Source organism: Canis lupus, chromosome 1, assembly GCF_048164855.1.
Source record: "Canis lupus baileyi chromosome 1, mCanLup2.hap1, whole genome shotgun sequence".
In the NCBI taxonomy this organism is placed as follows: Eukaryota; Metazoa; Chordata; class Mammalia; order Carnivora; family Canidae; genus Canis; species Canis lupus.
Genome location: NC_132838.1, coordinates 110,646,978 through 110,662,649, shown reverse-complemented (window position 1 = coordinate 110,662,649; position 15,672 = coordinate 110,646,978). Strand labels below are relative to the sequence as shown.

At 53.7% G+C, this 15,672-nt stretch overlaps 1 protein-coding gene across 4 annotated transcripts in view; it reads right to left on the bottom strand.

The window, feature by feature from the left end:
* The window catches only part of ERCC2 (ERCC excision repair 2, TFIIH core complex helicase subunit), a 17,809-nt gene extending 2,137 nt beyond the window's left edge, over window positions 1–15,672 (bottom strand). For 2 of the 4 annotated variants that reach the window (XM_072828465.1, XM_072828479.1), the window contains exons 1-21: window positions 15,543–15,672; window positions 15,094–15,193; window positions 13,439–13,516; window positions 13,299–13,361; window positions 13,026–13,139; window positions 9,767–9,883; window positions 9,562–9,678; window positions 9,205–9,328; window positions 9,004–9,100; window positions 8,692–8,825; window positions 8,440–8,608; window positions 6,635–6,753; window positions 3,966–4,035; window positions 3,812–3,881; window positions 3,611–3,712; window positions 2,425–2,488; window positions 1,783–1,904; window positions 828–920; window positions 654–726; window positions 315–385; window positions 68–211 (exon numbers count right to left, since the gene is read on the bottom strand). In XM_072828465.1, coding sequence (XP_072684566.1) covers window positions 68–211; window positions 315–385; window positions 654–726; window positions 828–920; window positions 1,783–1,904; window positions 2,425–2,488; window positions 3,611–3,712; window positions 3,812–3,881; window positions 3,966–4,035; window positions 6,635–6,753; window positions 8,440–8,608; window positions 8,692–8,825; window positions 9,004–9,100; window positions 9,205–9,328; window positions 9,562–9,678; window positions 9,767–9,883; window positions 13,026–13,139; window positions 13,299–13,361; window positions 13,439–13,516; window positions 15,094–15,193; window positions 15,543–15,547 — 2,046 coding nt within the window. In that variant the 5' untranslated portion in view covers window positions 15,548–15,672. Of the gene's footprint in view, window positions 1–67; window positions 212–314; window positions 386–653; window positions 727–827; window positions 921–1,782; window positions 1,905–2,424; window positions 2,489–3,610; window positions 3,713–3,811; window positions 3,882–3,965; window positions 4,036–6,634; window positions 6,754–8,439; window positions 8,609–8,691; window positions 8,826–9,003; window positions 9,101–9,204; window positions 9,329–9,561; window positions 9,679–9,766; window positions 9,884–10,917; window positions 11,507–13,025; window positions 13,140–13,298; window positions 13,362–13,438; window positions 13,517–15,093; window positions 15,194–15,503; window positions 15,523–15,542 lie in introns of those variants that run through there. The other 2 variants (XM_072828500.1, XM_072828520.1) reach the window with 2 other exon arrangements.

The window sequence follows — 15,672 nt, the reverse complement described above, 5'->3', positions numbered from 1 at the left end:
GACCCTGGGGGTGGGGGTGGGCATGGCCCAGGAAGAGCCTGGCAGGCAGAGGCCCCTATGCACACACCTTATCAGCAAAGACCATGAGGCCATAGTCCGTCTTGCCCCGAATGGCACGACCCACACACTGGGCTGCGTGGCGCATGGCATCGAAGGTGAGGAAGTCATTTTCTCGGATCTGGAACTGGTCACGTAGGTACTCCAGCCGTGCCTGCCCGGAGAAGAAACCAGAGTGGTCCCCCTGCCTCCTCCACCCAAGTCCCAGGAGGGCCCAAGAGGCCCAAACATCCTTAGCAACTGCACGTGCTGCTCACCTTAAGAATACGGCTCTGGGTGTAGACGTAGGGGACACCGAACATGATGACAGCCCGCCCGTAGTGGTGCACTGGGGGAGCGAGCACAGGAAGGGGAGCAGGGTTACCAGTGTGGTGCACTGGAGGGGCCAACTTTGCAGGGCCCAGAAGGTTGTGCTGTTCGAGTGGGGAAAAGCATGGGCATGCTTCGAGGGCCCAGCTGGGTGCCCAGGGATAGAGAGGAGGGGAGGGGAGGTCCCTGTGTGCCCAGGCTGTGTCTGTGTGGAAGGGGGGGTCCCGTGTGAACAAACAGCTAGAGCTCCAGGCAGGCACCTGGAAGGGGAGAGCCTGTCCACTCACCAAAGTCAATTCCCTCGGACACTTTGCCTCGGGCCACTGACAGCAGGATGGCTCCACGGCCATTCTCACAGGCCTGGGGAGGGGAGGCCAAGACAGGAGACACATGCTCAGAACTGCCTCCTTCGGGCCCTCTGCACACAGTCTCCTAGGGCACCCTCCCACACCCCCACCCACCTCCTGGTACTTCTCCAGGGCAACGCTGGTCTCAGCCCCATCTTGGGTCTCAATGAAGAGCAGCTTATTCCTCTGGATGTTTTCAAGAATGCCCTAGGGAAGGACAGACAGCAGGCAGGTCAGGCTGGGGGTTGGTACAGGCATCCTGGCTAAAGTCAACTCTGCCCCGATTCCCATGCTATAGACCACTTGTCTTCCCAGGCCTTGGCAGGCCAGTAGAAACTCGGGGAGGGAGCGGGGAGGTGGTATAGGCTGAGGCTGGCCTCACTCCTTGCGGGAAGCTCTGCAATCCAGGCAAGAACCCACCCCTGCCCCCCATCTTTCAGATAAGTGGGGCAGGCAGAGCGCTCAAGATGGCCAACTGGGACACTCCGCCCCTCCAGCTGGTGGTTAGTGGAGGGGCTGATGGAGGCCAGGCCACGGCTGCCCAGAGATTTCAGTGACCCCACACTAGCCATGCGACATTGATCAAGGACAGACGCTGGGACAGAAGGTACAGAAACACACCCCCACAGCGATGGGTCACCTGTACCATTCAGGGGGGCGAGTGCTTTCTAGTGATTAGCCAAGTTCTCTCCTCTCACCCTTAACAAGCACCTGCTTTCACCCACCCAAGAGCTGGGCCGTGGTGCCCTAGAAGCAGACATGTCACGGCAGGCCCCTCCCACACTCCCATCCTTGCAGCCACCCAGGGCCTGGCTGTGGTGAGCCCCATTTCCAGAACGCTCTATGACCTCACCCCTGCACTGTCCCACAGGGGCTCTTAAGTTTTTAACCGGGATGTGGGAGGAAGGGGGGGACCAGGGTATGATGCTGTTTATTCTTTGAACTGTTCAGATGTTTTAGATCCATGTTACCACTTAAAACACAAGACAGACAAAGCCAACACACAGAGGAACAGAGCCAAGAACAGAGGAGAGTGGGGCCTTCCTGGAGAGCAGGTGGCTGGGCTTACCTGCTCATACCAGGAAGCCACGGTGCTCTCCATGTACTGGTAGCTGGTGAAGAAGGCCACGATGCCATCAGGGACAACAGCAGACATCTCCAGCAGGAGGTTCCCATAGTTCCGGATCACCGCTAGGGGTGGGGAGGTAGGGGTCAGAGTGTGCCTGGGTCCTGCTCCCTACTCCCTCGTCAGAGCTTTCCTAACTAATGCCCTGTCTTGAACTTGGAGTTCCTAGAAATCCCAGAGGCCACCAGTAGGGCTGTTCACATACTTTCCACTTCTCTTTCTGGCCTGAGAGAACTGCACCACCCCACCCCACCCCCCGCCCCTGAAGTTAGGCGTGGCCATGTGACTCGACCTAGCCAATGAAATGCATGAAGTGGCTATGTGTCACTTCCAGGTAAACCCTCGTGAGGCCCAGCACCATTACCAGGATCCTTGCCGTCACAATTTAGGGGACGTGGTAAGGGTTCCTGGAGTGAGAAACCACGGGGCAGGCCCCCACCAGTCCACAGTGTCACATACTGTGAGCAAAAAGTAACCTCTGTGTCAAGCCACTGTAATTTGGGGATGTTTGTTACTGCAGCATGACTTAGCCCACTGATACACCTCCCCTCTCAGGAGCCACACAAACCACCATGAGCAGCATACCAATATCTTCCCGGGTCTCAAATTTAGAGCTAATGGCCACCTGGTCATTGCCACGACCAATGATCTGCAGAGAGCAACAGACGTCACAATAAGCAAACGATAAGCAAACAGCACCATTCTGATGCGTTAGCTGCCTGCCGGTGCCAGGCTGAGCTTTTTATAGACACAATGTCATTGAGTGAACCCTCAGCTCCCCTGTTATCTGCACTGCACGGATGGATGACCTCAGGCCCAGATGTGAGCTGCCTGCCTGCCCAAGGTCACGTGGCAAATCAAGGGCAGAGCCGACACTGAACCCAAGTCTGTCTGTGTTGCTAACCAGCAAATATGTGTTACTGGCCTCAGCCTCCCAGCCACACAGTTCCAGAAGAAAGGGTTCCACCACAACCTCACCAACCGCCAGCCACAGGTGCACCTCCCCTTCCCCCCCTCCCCCCCCCAGCAACTCCACAAAACCATGATGCAGAATGTGGCCGTCACCAGTCCACAACCCCTGAAGGGCAATTCCAAGACCCAAGGAACTCCAGATATTTAAGTTTGGTGCAAACTCCTATAGTGGCAAAATCTGCCCTGACCTGAGTCTATTCAGAGTCCTGACTTACCTCCCTTAGTTTGACGTTTCAAAACATGTTCCTGCTGAAATAAAACTTTCACTGGAGGGAGCTGCCCAGACCCCACTGGGGATGTCACATACTGTACAGCATGTGGTTTGTCTTTAAAATCTGGAAAATTCTCAATTCTAAAATACATCTGGCCCAAGGGATTCAGATAAGGAATTAAGGGCTCATGTTACGATGCCTGTTTTACAAAGGAGGCTGAGGCAGAGAAGGGTCATCATCAAGGTCATGACCAGATGATGAACCAGGCAAAGCCCACATTAACCAAGATGCTGACTGAGGGCCGACTGGTGCCAGGCCCTGGGCCACATAAGCATCTTGTATCCACTATCTCACTATCACCTCAACCGCCCTGGGAGGTCAGGGAGGATGCATCCCCATGTTACAGGTTAGAAACTGAGGCTTGGGGAGTCAGACCCACAGGAAGCAGTAGCATCAAGCCCAGATCTATCTGAATCAAAGCCTATGCCCTCAGGCTAATACTCTCCTGCCTGAGCAGCCTGAGAGGGAACAGGAGGACGAGAGCTGACACATCTCCCCTGGCCCAGCATCCACCCTCTCCCACGCACCATAGGGCAGAGGCAGACCCGGGCCAGCGTCATGGTGAAGGTTGCCATGGTGACGGGGTGGAAGTCCAGAATCTTGGGGTAGATGTCCAGTGGGGACAGCGTCTATAGCAGGGACAGCAGGAGGGATCTTAGCAGGACCGGGCAGAAACCAGGATCCCCATAGTAGAGGACTGGGAGTTTAGGGCAGATAAGGGTCCTCACCCCAGATGTGATGATGACAGACTGGAAACGCTCAAACACGGGTTTGATGGCCAGTGAAGCATCCATGCAGCTATAGGAAGCAGAGGAGGGTGGTGAGGACCATGCTTGGGCCCCCGTGGTCTGTTGACAGCCTCACACTGCGGTTGGGTCTCACCTGAAGTGCAGGATGGGGTTGGCAATGGTGGGGGTCCTGTCATCAAAGGGCTCGATGATGATGGTGAAACCTACAACCGGGTGAGATTCCAGGTCACCGGTCATAGCCAAGCCCACTTGTCTATTACCTCCTCCCCCCATTAGTGATTGGGGCCAACCACCAGTTGCTCAAGCTTAAAACCCAGTCTTTGGGAGTCCAAAGTACACCCCAACCTGCCCGCTTCTCCCAGGGCTGACATCCACTCAGGGAGCATCATGAGCAGAGAGCACTAAAGGTTTACTCCTCAGACACTCTCAAGGCTCTAAGAACCCACACCACCACTCAAGCCAAAGCCTGGAGCCTTCCATGATCATGGTATCTAAGCCATGGGTCAAGCTCTGCCTCCAAAGCCTATCTGCAATCTGACCACTGCCCCCACTCCCTCCCCCACTATCACCTCTAGCCTGGACCATTGCAGTCACCTCACTGGGCATCCAGCTCTTGCCCCTGCTCCCCTCCCAGAAGCAGAGGGACCCTGTAAAATTCTGATTCAGGTCACATCCCTGCCCTGCTCAGAAGCCCTGCACAGCTCCCCATACTCCTTCCGGAGTCCAAAATTATCTGCGAGAACCCGCCACGCTGACCCATTTTCTCCTAGCTCACAGGCCTCCTAAGTTTCAAAAACCACCAGGCTCACTCCACCCCAGGGCCTTTGTACTTGCTGGCCTCACAGCCTGAAAAGCTTCCCAAGGCAGCTGGTTCCATTTGGTCATTTGGAACTCAGCTCAAATGTCAGCACCTCAGGGCTTCCCTGGCCATCCTGGCCACTGCAGGCATGCTCCAACATGGCAACATTTTTCTTGTGAAAAAGTATCCCTTTCTGGAATTATCTTTTTTATTTGAGTCTTTGTTACTTGTCTTCTCCTCTACAGTGTAACTGCCAGGAGATCAGGAATGGGGTCCCTCTTGGTTTCTGCCACTTCCTCAGTGCTGGGCAGGACCCATTTGTTGAAAAAAAAAAAAAACCAAAAACACAGGTGGGGATGCCTGGGTGGCTCAGCGGTTGAGCATCTGCCTTCGGCTCAGGTCTTGATCCTGGGGTCTCAGGATCCAGTCCCACACTGGGCTCCTTACAGGGAGCCTGCTTCTCTCCCTGCCGCTCTCTCTCATGAATAAATACAAATAAAATTTTTCTTAAAAATAGGCAAATGAGGGATCCCTGGGTGGCGCAGCGGTTTGGCGCCTGCCTTTGGCCCAGGGCGCGATCCTGGAGACCCGGGATCGAATCCCACGTCAGGCTCCCGGTGCATGGAGCCTGCTTCTCCCTCTGCCTGTGTCTCTGCCTCTCTCTCTCTCACTGTGTGCCTATCATGAATAAATAAAAATTAAAAAAAAAAATAGGCAAATGAATGAATTCACATATTCAATTTTACTTAATTAAAAAAAAAAAAAAAAGTTGGGATGCTTGAGTGGCTCAGTGACTGAGCGTCGGCCCTTGGCTCAGGGTGTGATCCTGGAGTTCCGGGATCGAGTCCCACATCGGGCTCCTCACAGGGAGCCTGCTTCTCCCTCTGCCTGTGTCTCTGCCTCTCTCTGTCTCTCATGAATAAATAAATAAAATCTTAAAAAAAAAAAATCCTCTGTGCCTGGCCCTGTACTGGGGACACAGTGGGAACCATGACATCTCTGGCCCTGCCCTCTCAGGGCTCATAGTCCTGTCCCCAGAGAGTGACCACTCAGAGTAGACAGAGCTGGAACAGGAGAGCCAAGAGGAAGAGACACACCCTGGGGGGTCAGGGAGGACCTCCTGGAGAAGGGAACATTTTTAACAAGCCAAGAACTGAAGGATGAGTAGGAGGTAGTTGGGGGCTAAGGAATATCGGGATAGACATTCCAGGCAGAAGAATGTGAGGTGTTGGTGGACAGGGAAGTGGGCAGAAGAGGAGAAAGCCAGCCCCAGAAGGAAGAAGGGGAAGGACAGGGGGATGGACACGGAAGGAAGCTTCTAGTGGGACTTGCTGCTGATGGATGCTGATTTGGGGGACAGCCTCTCTATCCTCTAGGCTGGGTACAGGGTATCAGGAAGCCTGACCTGGTTTCCAGGATAGAGTAGTAATCCCCAGGGATCAGACTGAGCCCTCAGCCAGTTTAATGCTAAGGAAGGGGAGGTAGTGCTGACCAGTAAAGTCTCTGGTCCCCTCTCCCTGGCACCTGAGTGCTATACTCAGCTCCTTGTCCCCTCCCTGCCATGCCTTCCTGCCCCCCCAATCCTAGGTACCAGGTCCCACATCTCTCTCCAGCCCCTCTCATCCTCCCATCCTGCCTCAGGTCCCTGCCTCTGCTCTTCCCTTGCTTGGAATCTTCCATGGCTTCCCACTTCCCAGAAGTAGAAGGGCCAACTCCTTACCACCATACCCTACAGTGTAAGTGACCCCACAGAGCTTCTCTGGCCTCGTCCCCCATCCTACTCCATTCTGCAGCCAGAGGGAGCCTCTGAAAATATACATCTGAGCACAAGGCTTCACTAGCTCAAGGACTATCTGTGGAACCTCACTGTACTCGAAACAAAACCCAAACTCCTGAGCCCAGCCCTACAAGGTCCTGAAGGTCCCAGTCCCAACCCCCTGGACTCTGCTGGGATCCTGATTCCAGCTGCCAGGGGGCCTGGCAGAGGCAGGAGATGAGCTTACCCTTGGCATAGGTGCTGACGAGGGTGGCGAAGTTAGCGAGGAGGGTGAGGGGAGAGAAGTCCGCAAGATCGGCAATCTCCAGGGTGTGCAAGAGGGAGCGGAGGCGTTCGGCACAGAATCTGGGGCGGAAGCCATGTGGGGTCAGGTCAGTCCCTCTCTACCCACTGTCAGCGCGCGGCCACACACGCCTCCCCAGGTGACTGGGTGCTCCATGAGGAGAGACTGGAGCCGTTTCAGTCACCAGTGTCTCCTCACCGTACAGCTGCATGTCCTACAGAGCCACGGCCAGATGATGGTGTATACAGAGCAGTGACCATACATCGAGTCACATGGAAACATGTCCCATGTGGTCACACAATCTCACGCAGGCTCTTGGTTCAAAGAGGAGACCCAGAGCTACACCCAGAATCCCAGTCACAACCCGAACCTGCATGGCCACACATACACTCACACCCAGGACCCCTCCCACTGCATCAGTCACACTCGGCCACCCTGGTGACACATACATTCAGAGAACCACACATTCACAGGGTACAATCCCACACACCCTTCATGGACACACACACACAAGGTCACCCAGTCACAAACACCGACAGTCAGGCTTGAGGCTGTCACCCTTCAAGGAGGGCAGGTCCTAGAACAGGAGCGCCTGGTTTCAGAGCCAGGCAGACGGTCAGAGTTTTAGAACCAGACTCCGGACATCACTGCTTCAAGTCCATCTTCTCTGTGCCCACATCCTGGCTGGATCAGGCACCTCCTGGGGGGTCCCCCATCCCCGCCGTACCACTCGAGGTCGTCCTAATCTGGGGACAGGTCTGTCTCCCCAGTGGGCTCTGAGCCCCAGGAGAGCAGAGTCCAACATGGTCTTGGTCACAGAGCAGAGGCCCCAGCACAGAGCAGGTGCTCAGAGAACATGACTAAGATCCCATCCTTGCCCTCGCAAGTCTCTCATGAAGAGGGACAGATGAAGCCACCCCAAGGGCCGTCCCACCCCAAGATGCAGGACAGCCAGGGGCTTCGGAGAGCCCTAGAGGCCTGGCTTCAGACAACTACCCCACGAGGTGCCATGTCACCCTGGGTGATGGCTTCCCGTCTCTGGGCCACACTGTCCTCATCCACAGCCAGGGACGCTGCACAGAGATTCCACAAGCTACGGAACGTCTAGCACTTGGCTCATCATCGGTGCCTAAGACGTAAGGGAGTTACTTCTATCACTGCTTTCTCATTTAACCACCACAGAAACCAGAGAGGAAAGGTGGTAACGCCCTATCCATTCAACAGAGGAGGAAGCTGAGGTTCAGAGGAGACCCAGGACTTCTCCCAAACAGCAGAGGAACAGGACAGAAGGCCCCACCCCACTGCCAGGTCCATGCTCTGCCTTTTCTGTGCTGGGGAGACCAACCCACCCCCCGCCTGCCTGCTGGGGTGTTCCTGCCTGCAGGCTTCTGGGGGACATGAGAAGCACTGGTAGGAGGAGACAGGGGTCCAGGGGATCCACAGCATTTCTCAGCCCTCAGCTCCCACCCTGCTGGGTCTTGTCAAGAGCCCCCCTCCGGGCTGCCCCCTCCCCTGCCATTGTAATACTTGAGCTCTTACAGGACCCCTGGGGGACCCTCTGTTAGTAGTCCGAGGGGCCCCCCGTTGGTCAGTAGTCCCTCCACCAAGTGCTCCTCAGGTAAGCTGAGGAAGCCACGGGATCCTTCCACATCCCACACTGGCAACATGGTGGCCCCGGGCACAGAGGGCCTGGGGTCTGCTCCACCCCCCACGGGGACCCAACACCCCTAGCTGCCATGGGGCCACACCTGAGGGGCTTGCGCTGGATGCACACACGCTGGGCCAGGCCGCTGAGGAAGGCAGGGGGGCTCTCCTGCACCACGTGCTGTACCCGCAGCCGCCACTTGACGTATTCCAGCAGCCGCCGTAGGAAGCCCAGGAAGTGTTCAGCCGTGCGGATGGAGCCGGGGACCGCCTCTGTGGGAAGAGGGGATCAGCCACCATGGGGTGGAGGGGGGGAGCGGGACAGGGAGCGGTGGCGGGAGGAAGCATCGGCTCACCCTGTAGCACCTCATCAGGAAGCACGGGGTTGGCCAGGTGGGCATCGGTCTCCCGGGCAGCACTGGCCTCCCGCAGCCCCTCTACCAGGCGTCGGTACTCCTCCCGCAGACGCTGCTCATCTGTCTCCTTGATCCTGTGGTGGGGGAGGGGGGAGTTGGGTGTGGGAAGAATGGGGGATATTTGGGGGCAGAGGTGGTCACTAGAACAGGGCTGGTCCCGGGGGTAAGTCAGGAAGAACACAGGGCCCCAGGAAAGGCGTGGGGCCAGGGGGCAGGGGAAGGCAACAGGTCATGCAGCCCCGCTGAGCCCACCTGAGCACCGTCTTCTGTAAGGTCTCCAGGTTGCCCTGGCAGCGGTCAAGGGTCCGGCGAGTGATGTTGACACTCATCGAGTCGATGCAGACATTGTCTGGAGCAGAGAGGGGAGAAGGCCGAGCTCAGTCAGGCAGCTGGAGCAGCGGAGCAGCAGCCAAAGGGGCCGGCGTCATCTTGAGGCCTGCCTTCCTGACTCACCAATGTTGTGGGCCTCATCAAAGACCACGACAGCCTTCCGGGCCAGCTCCTTAGACACCAGCTCTGCAATCTTGGGGTCCAAGAGGTAGTGGTAACTGTAAACCACCACATTGGCGTGCAGGATCTAGGGGGCCGAGGAGGGCAGGGTTAGCCCAGCCTACCTGACAGCACCCTGCCCTGCCGCCCGCTGCCTGCACCCCACCTCATCACCCCCTCGTGGGCCCAGAGAGGCAAGGCGAGACAGACACGGGCAAGGCAGAGATATAAGCTAATGGACAGAGACAGAGGGACACGCAGGCAGGCAGGCTGTTAACCCACACACCTGCCCCTCTGCCCGGCCCCCACCAGCCTCCTCACCGAGTAGCGGGCAAGGAAGTATGGGCACCAGCCCTGGCGCTGCCCCAGGGCCTTCAGGTCATCCAGGTTGTAGATCCCAGCAGGGAGGGGCACCTGGCGCCCATGGACATCAAATTCCTGGGGGGCAAGAGGGTACCTGGGGGTCAGGGAGGTATGCCGTTGCCACCGTCTTGCCCTTCCCTCCCTGAACACAGTCGGCAGGCACCTCGTAGAAGCGGCAGTGGGGCAAGCTGGAGTCCTGCTGGTACTGCGCCCGCACGTACGAGGCCGTGAGGCTGTGGCATTTCCCGTCGACATCTTTCCCAAAGCGCAAGGGCATCACCTGGGGGGACGAGGATTGGGGGGGTCATAAGAACCATTCCTTGAACCTGGGTTTCTATACCTGCCAGCTAGATGGAAGAGGGGGGCTGTCCTGTTCCGTCTGGGGTAAGAATGAGGAATTTTGGGGGAAACTGAAACCTCAACTTGTTACATTATTAAACAGTTAAGACATTTGGGAACTTAGACCCCGGGAGTGTAAGAGCAGTGTTGGACTCTTACACTGATCTTGGAGTTGTGAGTTCGAGCCCCATGTTGGGTGCAGAAATTACTAAAAAATGAAATCTTAAGGCGGCCTGGGTGGCTTAGCAGTTTAACGCCTTCAGCCCAGCGTAGGATCCTGGAGACCTGGGATCGAGTCTCACATCAGGCTCCCTGCATGGAGCCTGCTTCTTCCTGTGCCTGTGTCTCTGCCTCTCTCGCTCTCTCATGAATAAATAAAGAATAAAATATAAAAATTAAAAAATAAAATAAAATCTTGGGGGGGCTCCAGCTGCACAGGCGCACCTGGCCCTCCACAAAAAAAAAATAATAAAAAAAAAAAGAAAAAAATAAATAAAATCTTAAAAAAAATAATACAGAAAACAAATTGGTGGTTGTCAGAGGTCAGGGGGTAAGGGTGAAGGGGATCAAAAAGTACAAACTTCCAGTTATAAAATAATTAAGTCCTAGGGATGTAATGCAACAAACAGCATGGGAGCTATAGTTCATAATACCACAATGCACATTTGTAAGTTCCTAAGGGAGATCTTAAAAGTTCTCCTTATAGGGATCCCTGGGTGGTGCAGCGGTTTGGCGCCTGCCTTTGGCCCAGGGCGCGATCCTGGAGACCCGGGATCGAATCCCACATCGGGCTCCCGGTGCATGGAGCCTGCTTCTCCCTCTGCCTGTGTCTCTGCCTCTCTCTCTCTCACTGTGTGCCTATCATAAATAAATAAAAAAAAATTTAAAAAAAAAATTAAAAAAAAAAAAAAGTTCTCCTTATAAGAAAAACAATTTTTGTAACTATGTTAAGTGACAGATATTAACTAGACTTACCGTGATCGTTTTGCAATATATACAAATACCGAATCATTACACTATACACCTGAAACTAACATTATATGTCAATTTTACCGGATTAAAAAAAAAAAAATCAAGCCTTAAAGAATGTTTAGCATGTAGATTAAGGATAACTGCTTCATCCTTCTAAACGCCAAAACACCCAGAACCTTGGCAAATCTAAGAATCAGAGGAGGTTCTATGGAATGGTTTGAGAGCCCTTGCCCTGCCCTGCCCCCTCCGAGGTTCTATGGGTGACACTCTCACAGCCCAGGACTGTCCTTTCTCACAACAAAACCTTTGCCTTCACCAAGGGGCAGGCTCTGAGGCTGCTGACCCTCCCTCTCCCTTCTCTTTTCATCACCTGCCAAGGCCTGTGCTACTATAATTATCACCCATCACATCCACCGTTTCTCATATTCTTACAATTCATGTTATAGAATATATCTTCCGTGAGTTACCGTAGTTTTGTAACATAATTTAATACCAATATTCTATGTGTCATATGTTATTATATATATTAGTATCACGATAATTTCTAATGTTGTTTTACTATTTTGTACATGCTTAGGGCTATACATGCATTTTCTCACCCAATCTTTTTACTTATCAAGATATAAATGGATATGAAACACTGTATTGGGATCCCTGGGTGGCGCAGCGGTTTGGCGCCTGCCTTTGGCCCGGGGCGCGATCCTGGAGACCCAGGATCGAATCCCACGTCGGGCTCCCTGCATGGAGCCTGCTTCTCCCTCTGCCTGTGTCTTTGCCTCTCTGTCTCTCTGTGACTATCATGAATAAATAAATAAAATCTAAAAAAAAAAAAAAAAAAACACTGTATTACTTGCAGATGTACAACATAATGATTCAGTACTCACAAATATTGCAAAATGACCACCACAGTTAAGGCTAGTTAGTATCCATCACCACAGAGTTACAATTTTTTTCCTCTTTTTTTCTTTTTTGAAGTAAGCTCTACACCCAACACGGGGCTTAAACTCATGATCTGGAAATGAAGCATCGCATGCTCTACCAAATGAACCTGCCAGGCACCCCACAATTTCTTACGATGAGAACTCTTTTTACTTTTTAAATTATTTTTAGAGAGAGAGATGAAGACAGAGACAGAGAACACGAGTAGGAAAGAGGGCAGAGAAGAGAGGGAATCCTGAAGCAGACTCCCTACTGAGCATAGAGCCCAATGTGGGGCTCAATCCCAAGACCCCTGAGATCATGACCCGAGCTGAAATCAAGAGTGATCCCCGGGTCCTGGGATCAAGTCCTATATCGGGTTTCCTGCATGGAGCCTGCTTCTCCCTCTGCCTGTTTCTGCCTCTCTGTGTGTCTCTTATGAATAAATAAATAAAATCTTAAAAAAAAAAAAAAAGCCAGGGGATCCGTGGGTGGCTCAGTGGTTTAGCGCCTGCCTTCAGCCCAGGGCATGATCCTGGAGACCCGGGATCGAGTCCTGCATTGGGCTCCCTGCATGGAGCCTGCTTCTCCCTCTGTCTGTGTCTCTGCCTCTCTCTCTGTGTGTGTCTCTCATGAATAAATAAATAAAAATCTTTAAAAAAAAAAAAAAAAAAGCCAGATGATTAACTTACTGAGCCATACAGCCATCTGCGTATGATGAGAATTTTTAAGACCTACTTTTTTAGTGACTTTCAGATATACAATAGAGTATTAACTATAGTCACCATGCTGTACAATACATCCCATACCAATTTGTTTTATAACTGGAAGTTTGTACATTTTGACCCCCTTTGCCCATCTCACCCTCTCTCCTCTTGTCCAGTCTTATCAACTGTATAAAGCAGGTAATTATCCCCATATTACAGACAGGAAGACTGAAGCTCCACTATAAAAATCACCTAAGAATACACAACTATTAAGTTTCAAAGCCAAACAAGCTGGAGTGCAAGACTCCAGGAACTGCCTTTTTAACTTCTCTAAGGCTGGGGAAAAGGTGTGTTTGTTTGGGCCACCTCATCAGGAGTCAGAATTTGATGTGTGAGAAGTCTGTGACTGTCTGAGAGATCTGGTCTTGGGGATTTAGGACTCTGGTTGGATGGAGGCTTAGGGCAAGGGGAGAAATGGGCACGCACCTCAGGATGAATACACAGGTTCTTCCGGGAGCTCAGAGCAAGCCCCAAAAATGGCAGCTTCTCACCCTCCTGCTTCTCATAGAAGTTGAGCAACTTTCGCAGCTCTTCAATGACCTGTTCCAGTCAAGGATGGAGGGGGACTCCAGCATAAGACCCTGCCCAGCCTGGTCCTTCCCCAGCTTTCCCAACACCCCCTGAAAGCTATGAGGGCAACCACCCGGGGTCCAGCAAGTCCTGTGGGAGTGGCGGAGCCCCAGGATGGCCCTGGCTCACCTTCTCAATCTCAGGCACAGTTCTTGAGCAGTAGATGAGTTTAGTCACTTCCAGTGGATATGCCTGCCAGTGACAATGAGCTCAGCCCCTGTTGGGACCCCTTTACTCTGCTTCCCTCCCTGGGCCCAGGGGGCACTTACCCTCTGGTATGCCATGATCAGTGCCAACAGGGACACTGTCTTCCCAGTGCCTGAGGGCATCTCCAGGACTCCATGACCCTAAGTGTTGAGAGAGACAGATCTTCAGGGATACAAACTCTGGGGACCACTCCCAGAATGCCACCATCTTGAAATATAGAGACAACAGCAGGTAAAAAGCTAGGCCCCAGGGGCAATGGGTTTGAACCCCACTTTTGCCACCTCATTGTTGAGTGGTCTTAGGCAAGTACCTTCACCTATCTGGCCTCACCTCACCTCTAAAATGGGCCAAGGGATTCCTAGCTGGCTCAATCGGAAGAGCATGTGACTCTTGATCTCAGGTTTTCAAGTTCAAGCCCCATGTCAGGTGTAGAGATTACTTTAAAAACAAACTTTAGGGCAGCCCCGGTGGCGCAGCAGTTTGGCGCCGCCTGAAGCCCGGGGTGTGATCCTGGAGACCCGGGATCGAGTCCCGCGTCGGGCTCCCTGCATGAGGCCTGCTTCTCCCTCTGCCTTTCTCTCTCTTTCTCTCTAGGTCTCTATGAATAAATAAATAAAATCGTAAAAAAAATAATAATAATAATTGTCTTTAAAAATAAAAAAAAAATAAAAAAAAAAAACTTTAGGGGCACCTGGGTTGCTAAGTCAGTTAAGCATCTGACTTCAGCTCAGGTCAAGATCCCAGGGTCCTGGGATACAGCCCCTCATCCCTGCTCAGTGCGGAGCCTACTTCTCCCTCTCCCTCTGCCCTCCCCCGTGCTTGGGTGTGTGCTCTCTCCTCTCTCTCTCTAATTAAAATATTAAAAAAAAAAAAAAAAGAAAACATTTTAGGGCAGCCCTGGTGGCTCAGCGGTTTAGCGCCACCTTCAGCCCAGGGCATGACACTGGAGACCCAGGATCCAGTCCCACATCAGGTTCCCTGCATGGAGCCTGCTTCTCCCTCTGCCTGTGCCTCTCTCTGAGATCTCTGTCTCTCATGATTAAATAAAATCTTTTTTTTTTTAAAAAGTTAAAACTAAAAAAATAAATAAAACTGGGCTCATAAGTACTTCTTCAGATCATGACTAAGGACTAATGAGAAACTGAGGGTTGAATATTTGGCAAAATAACTGATTTGTAGCAATCCATTTTTTTTCTTTAACTTAGCAAATAAGTTACAGCACTTACTCTGTGCCTGGCACCACTTCTAAGATTCCATCCAGTTTTCTTAACCTAGGCTCTACCTTTGGGGGCCAGATAATACCCGGTTGTGGGGGGCTGAACTGCGCACTGCAGGATGTTTAGCAGTGTCCATGGTCTCTAACTACGGGATGCCACTAGCATTCCACTCCAATAATATGACAACCAAGGCACGGTCTCTGCGGCGGGGGGGGGGGGGGGGGTGTCAAAATCATCCCGGGTTAAGTTACTGAAATTAACCCACATAACCTTCCCCGTAACCTCCGAGAGTAGGCAATCATACTAAGCCCGTTTTACAGAGGTGAAAACTGTGAAACAGGGAGACGAAGGGCTTCACCCAAGGGCACACAGCTGTGGGTCGAGGATTCCAACCCAGACAGCCGGCTCCCAGGCGCGCAGCCTTTGATAAACGTCAGGTGCTGCTATCACGAACTATCCTTTTAGGTAACCGGAGGTCTGGGAGCGGGCCGGGCCCCCACCTTGGCGTCCAGCGTGCGCTTGAGCTCCAGCATGTAGGAGAACTGCTCCGGGTAGATGTAGTCGTAAGGGAAGTAGACCAGCAGCCCGTCCACGTTGAGCCTGGCGGCGGGGGCGGCCGGGTCAGTGCCCCGTCCCGCAGCCCCTCCCCAGCCGCCACGCTCCCCTGCCGTGGGGCCCGGAGGGGTCACCTGCGGGCGCCGGCCCCCCCACCACCACCCGGGCGCCCCCCAGTTTCCTAGGAGCCTCGGGTCCCTCCGGCATCACCTCGCTGACCGTCCCCGTTACCGCCCCGCGGGTCCCCGCGGCGATCCCCACCCCACTCCCCCAGCACCCCCTCGCCCCGCCGGGACCCCGGCAGCGCCGCCTGGGCCTCCCCAACTTCTTAGCCTGCCCCCCGCCCGACCCCCACCAGCCGGCTCGCGAGGGGCGAACCCCAGACCCCCCTCACTTCATGGCGCCGGGCGCTGCGAGAAGCGGCGTCGACCCGCCTCCCTCATAAATATTCAGAAAGCAGGACCCGTGGGGCGTCCTCGAGGTGCCGCTCCACCTTTCTCACGACTCCATTGGCTGATCCTGCC